At 55.9% G+C, this 17,613-nt stretch overlaps 1 protein-coding gene across 7 annotated transcripts in view; it reads left to right on the top strand.

Moving 5' to 3' along the window:
* Positions 1-17,613, top strand: part of GRB10 (growth factor receptor bound protein 10) — a 183,757-nt gene that overhangs the window by 122,912 nt on the left and 43,232 nt on the right. For all 7 annotated transcript variants that reach the window (XM_023250176.2, XM_045052136.1, XM_045052138.1 and 4 more), the window contains one exon: positions 136-277. In XM_023250176.2, the coding sequence (XP_023105944.1) occupies positions 136-277 (142 nt within the window). The remainder of the gene's footprint in view (positions 1-135; positions 278-17,613) is intronic.

Raw genomic sequence — 17,613 nt, 5'->3', positions numbered from 1 at the left:
TGATGTGACCAGTCCCGCTGGGAACACAGGAGTGAGTCCATCTTTAGTTTCCTTGGGGACACCCCCGGACGTGGGACAGCTGGGTCGTGTCGGGGGATGGCAGCTTTTAATGAGCGGTTGTGTCTCTCCTCCCAGACGCCTGCAGGAAGAAGGTGAACAGTTCAGAACCTCGTCTCTGCCGGCCATCCCCAACCCTTTCCCCGAGCTCTGCGGCCCTGGGAGCCCCCCGCTGCTGACGAGGGGCTCCTTACCTCCCAGCCAGGCGGCTGCAAAACAGGTGAGCGTGCGGTCCCGGGTTCGAGTGGCAGGCCACCGGGCTGCGGGGTGAGGACAGATGTGCTGGCTCATTGTTTTCAGAAGGGAGGGTAGGGTAATTGTGGGATCTTTTCATTCTTTTTCTCTTGCTACTATATTTTTGCCTTATAAAGCTTTCTGATTCATTGGCCCGAGTTCATTTGTTAAGTCAGAGATGTATCTACGTGTTTCGGAAGGAGCCTCATAAAAGTGATTAAGAAAACAACTTGGTGCTAAAAAACGAGTTTTATTTAGTTCCCTGAAAAGAATTCCCCTGCCACATCATCTTCACTGGCCAGGAACTCTGGATAAGTGAGGCGTTCCTCAGGCACCTGAACTTGAGCGTAGTTGAAGGCTTTCTGTAGTATATTCCTGATCTGGAATATGATCTGTGCAAGGCAGAAAAACTTTGACCCAGGAGATGACAGCCACCTTTTTAAACTAACAGGTTTCTGCCTTAAAAGTAGCACCGTGAGCTGGATATTATATAGCCATTGTCCTCTGAGAGGAAGCTTCAGTAACTTACCCAGTTAACAGAGAGCTTCAGTAACTTACCCAGCGTCGCATCGTCAGTGGTCAGAAACAGGCTGGTGGCTCCGCCCCGTCCAGGTTGGCATGGCCTGGGCCGCAGTGGGTTTTGCAGGCCTGGGAGGGAGACCCAGTGATGCTATACTGTGTGTGTGTGTGTGTGTGTGTGTGTTTGTGTTGGGGGGATGTAAATATCATGATGACAGTAACCTCTAACGTTCACAGAGTGATCCCTGTATGCCAGCTGTTGTTCTAAGTAGTTTCCATGTTTATTTGTTCGCTTACTCCTCAGAACACCCCTAAGAGTCAGGTACCAACGTTCTCCGTTTCAGTTGGGAAACTAAAACCCAGCTTTAATTGTTGGGGCTGGGCGGGACCCCAGTGTGTGTGTGGTGGGGCTGGGCGTGAACCCCCAGTGTGAGCAGTGAGGCTGGCTTGGAGCTGACGTCAGGATCCAGAACTTCTGATTTCAGCCATTACACCAAGTGTCTCCTGGGATCTTGATAATCTTTCTTTGCACCAAATGTATTCCAGAAGTTTCTTTGCCTCCTAGAATCACGCTCTTTCATTCTGTCTGCACTGTCCTACCTTTGCTGCCCTCAAGCGTGATAGCCACCCCCCCCCCCCAACCCGGTGCTCTGCACACCCACCCACCCCGTGCCACCACCACGCAAGGCCTGCCCTCTCAGGTCTCAGGCTCCCTCACCACCTCCTGAGTCCTGACCTTGCGCCTCCAGGGTGGGCTGCGGGGTCCCGCCATCAACACTCAGGAGGTGAGGTAAGTGTCCCTGTCCCAGAGTCAGCGCTGGCCGGCTGGCGGGGCTGCGGCTCCTCGTCACATGCCTCCAGGACATCTGGGACGTCTGCCCCACCGGTGACCTTCTGCTTCAAATAAGGGTCTAGACAGGCTGTCTGTGGATTGGTCACCCAGCTTGTTTACAGCGTCACCCGTCCTAAAATAAGACCGGGAAAATTTTTTCTGGCTCCCGCCGCGGTTGGCAAGAAAGCAGGCCTCCACCCCCACGGGCTGTCCAACTCTCAGCAGAATCTGGAAACTCGGAAGTTTTGCCTGCTGTTTTTCTCGGGATCAGAGTGTCTGCACTCGTGTCTGTGTCTCTGTCGCCCAGTTCCCTCCGGCTGGCTGGCCCAACAGACATGGGAAGGATGCTTCACACTCTGCTGTACTGGTGGGAAGTCCACGCTCCTTGTGTTGGAACCGGCCCAGGGGGATGCAGCCCATCCCCCCCCAGGTTCTGACCTTCGCTCTCGGAGCCCCGTGGCGTGGGCACCGACACCGCGGTCACCCCGAAGGCTAGAGATGCCGCACACACAGCCTCTCGGTCCCAGACAGTGAGGGCGTCGCTGCCTACGGTCAAAGTCACAGGCGTTTGGGCCCCTTCTCCCCACTTGCCTTGAGGGGAAGGGATGCTTGGTGATCCAGCTCCTTTCACACGAAGTCAGAGGGAGCAGCTGGATCCTGTCCAGCCGGGCTCTTCCGAAGTCCTTATAAACAGGAGGCCCCATCACATCGCCTCGTTGGCTGAGTACGGCGTGGCCAGCATGGGAAAAGAAGAGAGCCGATTTCCCCTTCGGGACAGCGAGGCAGTCCGAAGCAGCCTCTACCTGTCCCCGAGTCAGAGGTTTGAACGGCCGTGCGGAAGGGAAACCCGTCCTGCCCGAGGTACTGTGGCTACGCTGTTCCACACTGTTCTTCCAACATCCCGGCAGCCTGCCTTCACCTTCCTTTTCCAGCGACCCTTTCCAGATGCTCGGGGGCAGGAGTGTCAGGTGCAGTGTCCCTGCACCCAGCTCCGGAGAGCAAGTGCCGTGATGTGGGCTGGGTGCCGTCTGCTGCACAGGCGTCCCACCCACCGTGGTGCGGGGGGCGCCCGCCTGATGCGCAAGACCCCTGCCTGGCGGGACAGCCCCTGTGGCTGCATGCAGGACCCCGGGACAGACAGCTGGGGGGCAGTAGGCACGCTGATGAGGTTGCAGGCTCCTGGGGGTGTCGTTCTGTCGCCTGCCCGGTGGGGTTCCTCCGGAGACATGCAAGCTGCAGGCTGGTTACCCCACGGGGGTGGGGGAGGCAGCTGGGTTCTCCACTCAGAGGAGGGCACAGAGAATTCAGCCAGGGGCTGTCCCCGGGGTAGAGGAGCCTTCAGCCACACCACTCTGGGGGCATTTCTGACCCCTCCCGTGCCCAAACTTCAGCTGTCACCTTTGAGCCCTGCTGCGTCCAGACCCTGAAGCTGGAAAGCCCTCGGGGAGCTTAGTGTCATATCATCAGGTGAAGGTGATGGAGTAGGTGGCAGTGATGAACCAGAGGAAGTCATTACTCTGCCAGGAAGGATCGGGAACCCTCAGCAGCATCCCTGGGGGTGCAGACGCCCCTGGTCAGGCCGTGGAGGTCCTCCCACGCTGACCCTGTCAGGGTCTGTGTCTTCCCTGTGGCTGGTCCTCGCCTGAGCCGGCCCACGTCTGCACAGTCGGGGCGATGTTGTGGACTCTGTGTTTGTGGCACCACCCCCCCGTCCACATTGCAGCCCTGCCCCCACCAGGATAGCACGGGGGGAGGGGAGCGCCTTCGGGAGATAGGCGGGTTTAGATGAGGGTGTGGACTGGGGCCCCCACAGTGGGACCAGTGCCCTTATGGGACAAGCAAGCAGTGCACGACTTCTGTCTGCCGCAGGTGACAGGGAGAAGGTGGCCTTCTGGGGGCCAGGAAAGGGCTCCCAGGAGAACCCCACCCTGCCTGGTCTCAGATTCTTGGGAGCTGTGAGGAGTCCGTGCTGTGCGAACCCACGGCTGGAGCCAGTGGAGACTGGAGAGTCCTGGAGTTTCTCGTGAGCGTCCTGGCACTCCCACCCCCTCTGCCACTAGAAGCCTTAAAACCGTGTAGATGAGACTTCACTGTGTGGGGACCAGCCCCTGACGGTCGCTGTTCCTTTCTGCCAGCTCTGCTTCCTGGCCTAGATCTGGGGTCCTGACAGGCTGTCTGCCGCCCCCATGTTGGCCCCCTGGCTTTCACCATAAAGGGGGGAGCTTTGGTGGGCCCCCACCGCTGCCCACCTGCCCACCGTGCACCACTGCCCACAGAAGCAGCACAGGACAGGTGACCTCGGCCCCACCCCGGCTCCATACCCACACCTGCCTCCGCCTGCTCCCAGACCTGACCCGTGTGAGCCGCTCACCGTCGAGTCAGCAGCCTGGCCTATGTCGGGAGTCGCTGGGAATGTCTCCTGCATCTGGAGCCCGTGAGCCCAGTGCACCTCCGAACCCCAGTGACAGTGACGTCTGCGCCTCCCGTGTGGGTCCACCCAGGCTAGTGCGTGCTCTCGGGATCATCTTAAGATGCCCGCTTGTCGGGTTTTCTGTTTGTTTGATTGCGTCACGTGAATTTTAAAGCAGTGACATTTGGTTCCTTTATTAATATTTTAACCAGAGTCTAGTGATTTTCATTTAGCTTTATGGCTTCACCAGTAGGGAGAGCACTTGTGGGCGTATTCGTTCATGGACGGTAAAATGAAATCATGAAGTGTGGTTCGTGTTGGAAGAAATACCCCTTTGCCCCGTGAGAGTCTAGTACCCGTGGCTGTGGTTTTACGTGGAGTCTTTCCAGTTTATTATAGAGATGAGTGAATCTTGTTTGAAGGTACGGCTTCTGTGAAGGACATCATTCTGTCGTTTTGGTGACAACAAATATTTTATCTGAATGACTTAATTAAGCTGTTTAATAACGTCTCATCCAACATTTACCAGAGTTGCAGAGGCCGAAGAAAATCTTTGATAACATTCTGTCCCCTAGAGGGTCGTGAAACTTGGTCAATATCCGGAAAGTGACATTTTGCGGTAAAAAATCAACAAGGGCATTTTTAACCGCTTGGTGACTCATTTGGAAAAGACAGCCCGTTGCGTGGAGAAGGGTGATTGTTACAGCAAAGATCACGAGCCGTGAGACTGAGCCTTACGCCTGAATCGCATCCTACGGTCTAGACGGTGTCTCCAGGCTTCTTTGACGACATTCTCTTTGCTCTCGGTGCCCTGTGGACCGAGAGAACGTTGGTCCTTCTTTGTGTCTTGATAAGTCAAGTGCCTCAGACCCACTGCAGTCTTCTCCCCGAGCCATGCCTGTTTTGTGTCTGTCCGTAGCTTGGTGCAGCATGCGTTTATCTGACAGCAACTCTTGAGTGCCTGCTGCGTGCCTGGCTCAGTGCCAGTGACGAGGGTCCAACAGAGGGTGCAGTGCCCGCCCTGTGCCCCGCAGAGGCCAAGGGCATCTCCTTGAGCTTCAGCCAGAGCCCAGGAACCAGAGACAGGCACAGTGCCCTTGGCCTGATGGGAGATGGCTCGTCTTCCTGGCCAGGCCATCTGAGTTGAGGATGTGACCATCAATGTGCCTGGAGCCAGCCTGCAGATCCAGGGGCTGGAGGGGAGCCTGGCCCAGGTCCCAGGTGATCAGAGGTGAACCCCTCCCTTCAAGGGACACTGGCAGGTGTGTTCGTGCTTCCTGCCGCGGCCTCAGCCCCAGCCCGCAGCCACCGCCTGTCTCCATTGCACTAGAACGTCGTGGGAGAGAGGTTAGTGCAGACACTGCTGTCCTCCTGGGGTGCTGGGTGAGGATCCCCCGGCTCTCATGGGGAAGCCTTGTGCACTCGGGGACAGCTGACCCCGGCTGTCCAGAGGCCCGGCCCCTTACTGGATTGATGACCCCCGATCCAATCGGAGAGAGACTCAGAAGGATAGGGTGTGGGGCAGAGAAGGCCTGCGTAGGTGAAAATCCTGCTCCGGTCACAGGGTCGGTGTGACTTCCCCGGGAAAGCGGGTCTCTCGGGACTGTTCGTGAGCAACACTGGTGGGTGTGGGTGTCTCCTGATCGATCTCTCTGGGCGCAGAGGCTGGAGGTCACTCAGGGTGTCGTGCCCCTTGGGAGAGCACGTTGCCCAGGCACCCCTGCAGGGCCACCGGCTCGTATGGAGGTGCCCTCACCCCTTCCAGGCTGTGTGGGGAGGTGGCTCCTGCCACCAGCCCCAGGGCAGACCCCAGCCCTTCTCTTGGGTCCTTGGTCTCAGAGGCAGGTAGCAAGTAGCTCTGGAAATGAGTGCTTTGTGTGAACTGGGAACTGAAAATCTGAGAAACCAGGAACACACACGGATCCTGCAGGGAATCTGTAAAGTGGCAACGGCCGCGTTAGATTCCTTTAGGGATGGAACTGCTTTAAGGGTGTGCCCATAAGAGGGTCACGGGAGAGCCTAAGAAACAGCTTCTCTGCACTCCGGGATGGACCAGGGGGAGGCTTCCAGTGCCTCGGGGGACACTGGACTGGCTGTCACGTGCGGGTCCTGAGGGACTCCACCAGGAAGACCTTGTCTGTGTTTTCTGGCGCCTGTCTCATGGTGGTTACCGCACAGTTAATTCTCACACCCCTCGTGTACGCAGAGAGCCTGCTTGGGATCCTCTGTCTCTCTCTCTTTCTCTCTCTCTGCCCCTCCTCTGCCCCCCCCCCCCCGCCTCAAAAATAAAGAGCATACAAAAAAAACCTACTTAAAAAGGTTTTGAATAAGTGTTGGCAGGTCGTTGCATGTTCCGGAACAGCCCTCATTCCGCCGCGGTTAGAGCAAGACAGGAAGCTCATATTCCACGGAAGCAGGAGCCTCTGCTCGACTGCAGCCATAGGAGAGAACGGCCTCTCCAAGCAGGAGGCTCCGTTCCTTCGTGGAAGCTACCCCTCCTCTGGTGGGCCGGCCCTGGGGTGGGGGCTGTCACGTGCCTGGGACAGAGGAGGCCGCTGGAGAGGCCGCCAGACCCCGCAGCTCTGACACCATCCACGTGGCATCCCTACAGCCGCTGGCATCTGTGGCCCCAGCAAGTCAGGGACTTCATGCTTACGTGCCCCGTCGGGTGCCTTTGGCCTCAAGAAGCAAAGGGCGTGATTGGCTGCCGTTGTAAGGACATTTACTTTGTTGTAACAGCAGGTCTAGGGGCGGGGGGACAGCTGCCACGGCCAACCCTGTCCTGTGTCCAGGAACTTGTGTCCTCCTCTGCAGCCGTGGCTGTGTGTGCACCCAGAAGGCTCTGTTCACGCACTGGTCCGTGCGCCAGGGGCCCCGAATTGTTAAGTGGCAGAGGGAGAAACTGAGGCAGCGTGTGGCACGCGCTGCTTCCCAGCCGGACAGAGTGAAGTCGAGCTGTGGGGCGGGGGACACCAGGAAGATCCACGGGCAGGAAGCAGGAGCCATGAGTGAGTGCCTGAGGCAGGTGTACTGAGATGCTGAGAATTGGCGGGGACAGGGGATAGCGGGGGGAGGGCAAGAGAGCCACGCAGGGAACGCAGGTTAAGAAAAGAACAGTGATGCTGTTAGAAATGTCTCGATTTCCGAATTTAAGGCGAGCCTTCACAGCTCGATGGAAACATCTGGAAGGCTCTGTCTAGGATGGCCTTCCTCTCAGCCACTAACGGTTTCTGTGCAGCTGCACGGTGACTTAGGACAGCAGGCTTCTCCGTTTGTTATTCAAACACAATTAATCACATACTTAACCCCGCTTTTGATAGGGCATGAGTATTGTCTTAGCTCCCACTTGCTCTCCTCCCTCTGCTTACTGTTAAGAATTAATTTTCTGGAACTGAATTAATTGCCTCGCATTGGGGTTTGCACATTACTAATGATCAAAAGCGGGTCTCCAGAGGCTTTAACTACCATTTAATGAATGTGCTGCTTACATTAGCCCGTCTCTGGCCAGAAAAAGCAGCCACCGTGGCCAAGTGCAGCTGACTTCGCGGAATGTGCCGGCGTGGCGATGCCCCGCCATCCGATTCGCCCCAGGTGGGCTGGCGTCACCCTGGAGCCTAGTAACTTCTCATCAGCCTCATCCAACGCCGCGCCAGCCCTCTTTGTTTTAGCGCCTCCAAAACGGGCCCGTGTCTCCTTTCTGGTGCCTTCGGGGATCAGAGCACGTTGGAGCCAGGGTCTCAGTGACGCATCGCGAGCCAGGTGGCCAGTGGCCGCCCAGTGCTGTTTGGACATTTGGGGAAGCCACAGGGTCATCTTGGGACAGGAGCCCGGGAGAACAGTGCTCGGGCCCCCAGTGGGACCGAGCAGTCACTGCTGTCCAATGATAGTCGCTTTACCGACACGAGGGTCTGTCTGTACGGATCAGGTCTTCTCCGTCGCTGGCGGAGACAAAGCCCTGTTGACTCTTTGTCCCTCAGACTGGCTTCCTGCCTTCGCTGCCTGTTTCCTCATAGCTGCCACCATCATCCCCCACCGGAGCCCTGCCCCTCCCTCGAATGGGGGGACGTCACCCTATTTCTGCCTCTTTGCCCGTCCGCCACCAGTCGTCCTGTAGGAACATAAACTGCTGGTTTTTAAAATTCCAGGTAACGAACTTCGCTAGTTACCTCTCCGACACACTTCACTCAGCAGAAAGATGGTTGATACCCCTTGGGGGCGTCTTGGGGGGCAGCGCAGGGAGCCCTGTCTCCCTTTCTGCTGAGAGGCCCCAGTAGGGACGGGCCCGGGTCTCTGAAGCCCAGCGCCACCCCTCACACTCTGGGAAAGCCTGGTGTTCGTCATGGTCCCACCGAGCAGCCGCGACGGGTCATGTCCGAGCAGCCGCGACGGGTCATGTCCGAGCAGCGAGCCCGAGCTTCAAGTCCGTGGTTTTCCCAGGGAGCCACAGCAGCGCTCCGAACAAACAGGAAATACTAAACCAAAGTGGACGTTTACGTCACCTTTTATTCCTTCCGAGGGCACGTGTGAACTCAGCCACACCAAGTAAGGAGAGCCCACGGGCCACATAGATCCTGTCACGGCCCATTCCTTCTGCCGTGGCGCACGATGCCACCATGACCACAGGAGGCCCTGGGAGCAGGGATGTTCCCGTTTGGCACCTGTCCCGGTGGTCCCGGCTGAGGTGCTACTCCAGTGGGCTCTGAGGCAGAGAGCCTTCAGGGCGTCTAGTGCGACAGAGACGTGTCAACAAGCATGTCACGGCCCCGTGGATTGGCTCCGCCTTCCTGGTGAATTTGTGCAAGAACCAGAGGAACGTGGGCCCGTGAGCAGCCCTGAGTTGTGTTTGCGAGTTTCCGTGGCTGCTGCGACCATGTCCCTCGCCCATCAGGAGGCTGTGACGTGTTCTTCCAGGGGATGGGCCCCCCGTCAGTCCTTCTGGGTCGGAGCCCGGAGTCGTGGAGTGGCGGCTGGCTCTCCCGGCTTTCTGCCTCCCCTTGCGCAGTGCCGAGCGGACGGAGAACGTCGCACCTGCTTTGCTCATCCTGTGCTTTCTGGAATCCCTGTTACTGGAGTTGTGGGAAAGAACCTGTACGTCTGTTTGGGGGAGGATTGCATTCTGTCTCCTTCCTGGAAATTCACATTTCGCATTGGGTTACGGAGGATCTGAAAAATCCTGTAGGGAAGGAGACCCACTGGTGGGAGGCCGCTTAGAGCTTCTCAGACGCTTCCGATCGCAGACCCGCTTTGTGCACGACAGGCTGCCCACGGAACCCACTTTGGGAAAGGGTGCCTAATTGTCGAGGGCATTTTTCGGAGTTCTCTGGGCGTAGCACTAGAATCGAGTGTCTCGGAGCCCCCGGAGAGGCAGCCTGAAATCACTCCCAGTGTTTAACGGGACGCGTCATCCCGCGTCTGCATTCAAGCAAGGGACCCGATCAGGCCACTTGTCTCGCTGTGTGTCGTGTTGGGGATGTCCTGTCAGGAAACTTGGTGAAATCCCACAGCTAAGGTTTCTGTGGGCTATAAATACCTTGGAAAGTATAAATTCCCTAAATCTGTGAGCCCCCGAACTGATCCTGTGTTACCGCATCGAATACCCCGTGGCATCGGCAGATGGAGAAAAATCACAACGTGAGCGTGTGAACTCTCTGTCTTTCCCTGGAGGTTCCCCCAAATCTAAGAGCAAGAGGTGACCCTCCTTGGCCAGCGAATCTGTTAATTCTTCCTCTTGCGGGACTCTCGCTGGGAACAGGTGAAGCTGGAAAATGAACTTTTGCCCCTGACAGTCCCGTCCTACGTGTTGGGAATAAACACCCACCTCCTCCTTGCTTGTGTTTGTCCAGCGGATACAGCCTGTCACGCCCGTGGAACGTGGGCATCGGTGCTTCTGGAATGCCCGTAACCCGTCCCGAGGGCATCTTGTCCCACTGGGCATTCTCCAAATGCGGCCGTAACCTGCAAGTCAGGATAAAGCATTTTCTGACTTTACGAAGGTGAAAGGCACGTGTTGGACCTCTGCAGTGGCCACCGTTGGAGCACGAGGTCCAGGCTCTCGTGCTGTGTCCCAAAACTGTGTCCCACGGCTGGGTGCTGCTTTTCAGCCAGCGCCACCCCACCGGCTCCCAGCCAGGCCCCCACCCCGGGTGCGGCCGCCTCGCGCACCGTCCTGCCCTGCACACGCCTCCTGCAGTCTGGCCCTCTCGTTCCTTCTAGAACTCTGCTTCCTCTCTTGGGTCTCCTCCTCTCTTGGGTAGCTCCTCAGAGCGCAAGGGAAAGCAGTTTGACAGGTGGCGATGCAAACGAGCAAAGTGTCGCTGGAGGAAACTCAAGTTTGCGTGGAGTCCTTCAGGAGAGAGAATCTGGGAACCACCCTCTTGCTCCCTCTGCCGCCGAGGCACGTCCCGGCCACTCTGGGAAAGAGGACACACACGTTGCCCCCTTTGGAAAGGCTGCAGGGGGGGCCATCCTCCTCTGGTCCCCAGCGGGAACCCAAATGCTGCTGACAAACGTGGTTTTTTATCTTATCCCAAAATAGCTTCACCATTGTCATCCCGCAGCAGATTCTCTGGGATCAAAGTGTCGGTTTCTCGCCCTGTTTCTAGAATCCCGGATTCTACAGGTTGGTTTATATCAGGAACACCCTGAGCAGGTAGAGGTGGGGGTATCGTATGACTTTCTTTGCTTGTGGCTCATGATAAGTGTGTTCATGCAGCCTGTCTCCTGAGGAGCTGGGAAGGGGACGGGAGGAGATGTCCCTGTCCACAGGGGTGGGGACAGGCCACAGACGAAGTGACAGCCGTGCCCACGGAGGTGGGGTCAGCATCCGTGCTGGAAGAAGCAGCAACCTCAGAATCCCTGACCAGGGACCTTCCATGCAAATCCTTAGACTAGCGACCTTCCAGCTCTGACCAGCGACCTTCCACGCAAATCCTAGTGCAGCCGTCTTAAAAGCCAACTATTTCCTTCCGCCCGCAGCTTGGTCCAGCGCCTGCCCCTCTGTGTGTGTCTTACCTGGTTTCAGTCAAGGTAGATATGATTTTATACGTGTTTTTGTTGAACCTGCGACAAGTGTTTTCTGTGTTTCTTCCCGGTCGTAGTAAAGAACGCTCGTAGAAGCTGACAAGTACCGGGCCACACTTTCTTGGCTGTGCCTGGATATTCGCGTGGCTTCTTCCAGTTGTCTGTGCTATGGATAATGCTTTCCAGCGTGACGGTGATGTGGTTTTTGTTTTCTCTTGAGTTCTTTTTCTTAGGGAAGTTCCCAGAAGGTAGATTCCTAGTCTAAGGTCATGAGTGTTTTATATTATAGCTCTGGATACCTGTTGGGATACCCGTTTGCAAGGGCCTATTATTATTATTTTTTTTTAAAGTTAAAAAGAAAGTTTTTTTTAATGTGTATTTATTTTTGACAGAGCATGAGCAGCAGAGGGGCAGAGAGAGAGGGAGACGCAGAATATTATATTCAGGATAGAGTGAGCGTCAGAAGTTCTGAGCCCTGACCCTGCACGAGCTGTCGGCACACCCGGTGGCCACCCGTGCTGTGGTGAGCGAGGGGCGTGGGCACTTCTCATGGCAGCACACGGTGGCCCTGGACACCGGCTGTCCCCCAGCTGGGGTGGCCCTCCACACGCCGGGTGCTTGGCTGCTGTTGGCTGGTAAGACTTGGTCCTGCCCTGCCTTACTGGTTTTACCCAGCCCGACCTGGCCACCTCTGTCCTGCTCGGCCTCGGGGCGCAGGTCCTCTTTCCCGAGCTGTGCAGCACAGCCCGAGCCCACCGGCCTCCCCAGCGTGGTCTCTTGTCGGGGAGGATTGCCCGAGGGACTGTCTGGCAGGGCCCCGAGACCGCGTTCTCCAAATCCCATACTTGCAGACATACGGACTGCAAGTTCCCTTCAGGGGGACTGAAGGATGAGAAGCTGTTCTTTGGCTTGGAGGGCAGAGAATGTTCTAGAAGGAGGGAGGGAGGGCTGTTCATGAAGGGCCTGGAAGTCAGGGCCTAGCATCTGCTAACAATTCCATCCCAAATGCAAAAGAGACTCCAGCAGGTGTGGGATCGAAGGAAACAGAACATGTTTGCACTTTCAGGAGGTTCCCTCTGCTTTGTGGGGCCTGGGGTAGGTTACGCTGGGGGTGGCGTGGGCTCAGCCAGTGCGCAAGCAGACTCGGGAGCTGATGGCCATGGGGATGGGGGCCAAGGGGCTGAGGCTGGAGAGAACAGGCTGAGTTTGAGCCAAATCGCCAGGGTTTAGTGATTTCTTGCTCTCCCTTAGTTGTCCTGGTCCCTGTGCAAATGGCAGCCTGATTTTCCTCCTTTAAAAGTAAGTCCAACCTGGGGTCCCTGGGGGGCTCAGTTGGTTGAGTGACCAACTCTTGATTTCAGCTCAGATCATGATCTCGCAGTCATGGGATTGAGCCGCACATCGGGATCCTCTCTCTCTGCCCCTCCTCCACTCGTGTGCATTCTCTCTCTCTTTCTCTCTCTCTCAAATAAATAAAATTCAGAGCGCCTGGGTGGCTCAGCCAGCTAAGCATCCGACTTAGGCTCAGGTCATGAGGTCACGGTTTGAGTTTGAGCCCCGCATTGGGCTCTGTGCTGGCAGCCCAGAGCCTGGAGCCTGCTTTGGATTCTGTGTCTCCCTCTCTCTCTGCCCCTCCCCTGCTCATGCTCTATCTCTCTCTCAAAAATAAACATTAAAAAAAAATTTAATAAGAAAAAAACCAATCAAGGAGCGCGTGGGTGGCTCAGTCAGTTGAGCGTACGGCTTCAGCTCGGGTCATGATCTCACGGTTCGTGAGTTTGAGCCCCACGTTGGGCTCTGTGCTGACAGCTCAGAGCCTGGAGCCTGTTTCAGATTCTGTGTCTCTCTATCTCACTGCCCCTCCCTCACCTGCACTGTCTCTGTCTCTCTCTCTCTCTCTCTCTCTCTCAAAAATAAATAAATATTTAAAAAAAAAATTTTTTTAAACCCAAAAAAATCCAACCCAGCCCAGTGCTCAGATCCTGGCTTCTAAATTCCATTCTCTAGCCAAAGGTTGCAGGACAAGTAGTTAGAGAAAGAGGAGCCACGTCCTAGGCTCTCAAGGGCAAGAGAAGGATGGTCACTTGTGGACGTGGAGAAACGTGGCAGGTGCTGCCTTAACCCAGGGGCCCGGGCCAGCGTCACCAGGAGCCCTGTGCCTCCTGAGGAGACGCCCCAAGAAGAACACAGTGTCTCATGTGTGCGCCAAAGAGGTGAACCAGGACGGAGGGACAGTCTGAGAAACGGCCGGGACTCATCAGAGGTGTGGAGGTCATAGAAGACTCCAGAAAACAAATTGTCCAGATGACAGACGGAAGAGACAGGCCAACCAAATGTAGCATGTGGTCCTGTGTAGTCGGATCCCGGACCCCGAAATACCGTTGTTGCCTTTTCTGAAAAGGACGTCGGTTGGACATTGGCTGAATTTGAATGTCGATAAATCAGCTAAAGGTAGCATGTTGATGGCATTTCCTGATTTTGATCATTGTTCTGTGATTACGTACGAGAGTATTGTTTTTAGGAAACTACATGCTGAACTAGGTAGGGGTAGAGGGGCCAGCTGTCTGCAGCTCACCCTGGTGGACGGAGGAGGGAAGGAGGATATGATAATGGAGCGAATGTGAGTTTTGGGGAACCTACATGAGGAATAGAAGGAAAATCGTTATAGCATTTTTTGTAGATTTTCTGTAAGCCATAACTTTTCTCAAGATCAAATGCTGAAGACTGAGAAATTCTGTTTAAAATCCCAAATACGCCTCTTAACGTGCACAGATTTTTTTCAGTGCACTTTTCCCCAACAGGACAAACAGCGTAGAAAACACGAGAGGTGAGCATGCCACTCTAATTCTCCATAGTTAACACGACCTCACCTTTTAATGCACGGCTCCGGCAAAGACGTGCAGGTGCGCCCTGGTTCGGCCGTCCCCCGGCCAGCGATCTGTGACGGGTATGCAGTAGACGCCAGATGGCTCCTGGGATCGAAGCAGACTTTCTTTTTTAAGTTTATTTATTAATTTTAGAGCAAGTGGGAGAGACCCAGAGAGAGCAGGTGAGAGAGAATCCCAAGCAGGCTCCACAGTGTCAGCACAGAGCCTGACGCAGGGCTCGAACTCACAAACAGTGAGATCATGACCCGAGCCAAAACCAAGAGTCGGATGCTTGACCAACTGAGCCACCGAGGAGCCCCCGGGAGGACTCTTGAAGGGAATACAACCCCCACGCCCCAGGAGCCCCCCAGGAAAATGCGGCTTCCCGGGCATCGCCACGCTTCCAAGATGGAGCCACACTGCTTCTCTCTTCCCTTCTTTTCAGCAGAAATGGAGTGTCCATAATTTTTTCGGCATGGCGTGCCAAGTGGTCTCTTGTGTGCCCAGCCTCAATGCGTATAAACGTCATCCGAGGGAAGGAAATTCCCGAGGCTTCGGTCTTGGAGCCTCCAACCGTGGGAGGCTCCCAAACAGATAAATGGGATGGAACAAATAGATGGTGTTTCCTCACAGGCAGCGTCAGCTCCGTAATTATGCTGCTGGCCGGGTTGGTATCCGCTCGGATCTGTACCGCTCATGGTTCCAGAACCCCCAGGAGGAAGATCTGGCCATAATTACGCTTGTACCCCTGTGAGCCTGACGTGTAGATGTCCTCTTGTGATCTTTTAAGTGTTTTTTTTTTAACGTTTATCTATTTATTTTGAGAGAGAGAGAGAGCAAGAGTGCGTGCGTGCAAGCGGGGGAGGGGCAGAGAGAAAGAATCCCAAGCAGGCCCCTTGATGTCCACACAGAGCCCAACACGGGGCTTAAACTCACGAACTGGGTGATTATGAGTCAGGTGTTTAACCGACTGAGCCACCCAGGCCCCCCTGTGATATTTTACATGTGTGGGGGTGGGTTTGAGTGCAGTCACCCAGCCGTTAATAGGCTCTGTAAAGTGTGGGGACTGCTGTGTGGTGGAGGCTGGGGAGGAGCCTGTGGGCTTCGGAGACCCAGGAGCGCCCCCTTGTGGCTGGAAACACACCGGCAACTGTGTGGAGCCCAGGCTGTGTGCGCGGTGGGTGTTTTTCCTCATTAAATGAAAATGTCGCATCTGACCTCTTTCCCCACTGCTTGCTGGCCGTCCCGGCAGGGCTCGGGAGGTGGGTGTAAGTGCACCTGCGTTTGGAGGCAGGGGGGCGTTCTTGGTGCGCCTCTGGCCCCGGCACACCGTTCCCGAGGCGAGGTCAAGGGTGAGCTTCGTGGGCGGCGGTGGAGTGTGGGTGCTCTACATCGGCTGTGGCCACCTCTCCCCGAACCACCTCCCCTGGGAACGCGCGCTGCTGTCCACGTCCCGGGGCTGGGGTGCCAGGGGGCTGCAGCGGGGGGCCGCCGATCCAGACCATGACACGAGAGGGAAAAACATCTCATTCCACGAAGACCCCGGTCTATGCCGAGAGCATAACTGGTGAGCCGCCGTGGACGTGTGAGGTCGTGGAAAGCTCTGGATTGCATCGTTGGGAGAAAAACGCGTGTGGATCCTTCGAGAATTGGGGAGAGCTGCTTTCCTTGCTGATACAACTCTGAGTCCTACACTAAGCCTAGCACAGAAGCCAAAATAGGAAACACCCACGGGGAAGGGGGCGGGTAAGGAAGAACATGCTGGGAGGAAAATCCACAGAGTCTGAACAAGGGCTGGTTTCAGTTGGGGTCAGTATGGCGGTATGATGATTTTGAGTTCTTTTTAGGGGGGTTTTGGCTGTTAATCAGTAGAAGTCTCCGAATCCGGCTCATCCGGCTGTGGGCTTATGGGGTCTCTAAGGTGCCCATCCTGTGGTTTCCCTGGTCACGGATGAGGCGGGGTGTTCTCTGGTGGCCCCGGAGACATTGCTCTGTCACGGGTAGCCGGCTTTGGGGTGCAGGTCCCCTGACATCCCTTCAGTTCTTCATCCGTCCTCTGTGGAGTAATCGACGTTCCCCTAATAAAGGGCCGGTGGCTTCTGTACAAACCAAAGATGTTGCAGTAGGTGGCCTGTGTGTATGTCCTAAGGACTAGAAGGATCCAGCCCAGCCCCCGCGGGAAGTAGGGTTCTGGTGGGAACGTGGTGGCCGCTGCCCAGCGTGCCAGGCCTCGGGCTGGAAGGATGTCTCTGGAACTTGCCATTCATAAGCTTGTGTTTCCTCTGTCACAGACGCCCCTTCTACTTACTCTTAACGGTGGCATGTTTCATTTAGCTTCAGAGTGTCTTAGCCACCCCATCAGCCAGAACCCTGATGTGCACCTAGAAGTGCCCGTTTGTTCACTGTTTCAGAACTTGACATCCGAACTACCTAGGATGTGAAGAGTAGGTGTGGGCCTTCCGCGGAGAGACAGCACTCGGAACCCGGGGACAAAGCGGTTAGAGGACTGGGCGTCTCAGGCAGCAAGGGCCGTGTCAGCGGGTCCAGCCCTGGCGAGGGGTTGGGTTTCGTAGGAGCACGGAAGAGGCCGTCTGTGGATTTGGTCTCAGAGTGGTGACCAGTTACTCCCTCGGCAGGGTGGTTTTGATGTTTTAAAGCTACCGTCATAAAAGCCATGTGGTTCGGGGGCACCTGGGTGGCTCAGTTGGTTAACCGTCCAACCCCTGATTTTGGCTCAGGTCACGATCCCATGGATTGAGAGTTCCAGCCCCGCACAGGGGGTCTGTGCTGACAGCATGGAGCCTGCTTGCGGGGATTCTCGCTCACTCACTCTCTGCTCCTCTCCCACTCCCGCTGTTTCTCTCTCTCTCTCCCAAAATAAACTTAAACAAATAAATAAAAACCACATGCTTCTGATTTAAAAGCGGACAGTCAGTTCTGTGCTCTGGAACGCGTACGCAGAGGAGACCCCGGTGCCCACAGGGGGGTAGCGTACTATAAACGCGGCATGGTGAGTTGGTGCGTCATGCTGGGACAGGTCTACACTGTTTGGGGGCAGAGTGGAATTAGGGGCCCCCACCATACTGCACACCAGTACGGATTGAATCGTGCGTCCCCCATTTCCGTGCGGAAGCCCCAGAGCCCCCAGTATCTCAGAATGTGACCATACAGAAATAAGAGTTGTCCCTTAACTCTTTACTTGAGATGAGGTCCTCCTGGAGGAGGTGGCCAACCCGGGGTAACTGGCATCCTTCTAGAAGGGGCCAAGGTGGACACAGATACACGGGGCGGGGGGTCGCCACGTGAAGTTAAGGCCGAGATGTGGCGAGAAATGCCAGAGACGCCAGCAGGTCCCCCCCCAAACCGGGACAGAGGCGGATTCTCCATCACAGTCCTCAGAGAAACTGGTCCTGCGGACGGCCTGATCCTGGATGTCGGCGTCCAGGCTCAGAGATGGTTTCTGTTGTTGAAGCCGCCCAGTCTGTGTTTTCTCACACAGCAGCCTTGGCAAATTAATACACACACACTGAAGTACATTCTGGGTGGATGAAGCTGTCAATAAAATTTAAAAAAAAATTATACCTTAAGAGAAGTAGGAAAAAGATACACAGTTGAATCATGAATTGGTCCTTGGGCCGGGGAATGACGTCTTAACCAGGAAAGCGATAGATGAC

Source organism: Felis catus, chromosome A2 (assembly GCF_018350175.1).
Source record: "Felis catus isolate Fca126 chromosome A2, F.catus_Fca126_mat1.0, whole genome shotgun sequence".
NCBI classification, from domain to species: Eukaryota; Metazoa; Chordata; class Mammalia; order Carnivora; family Felidae; genus Felis; species Felis catus.
Note: the sequence above shows the minus strand (reverse complement) of the source record. Positions and strands in the feature narration are given on the sequence as shown.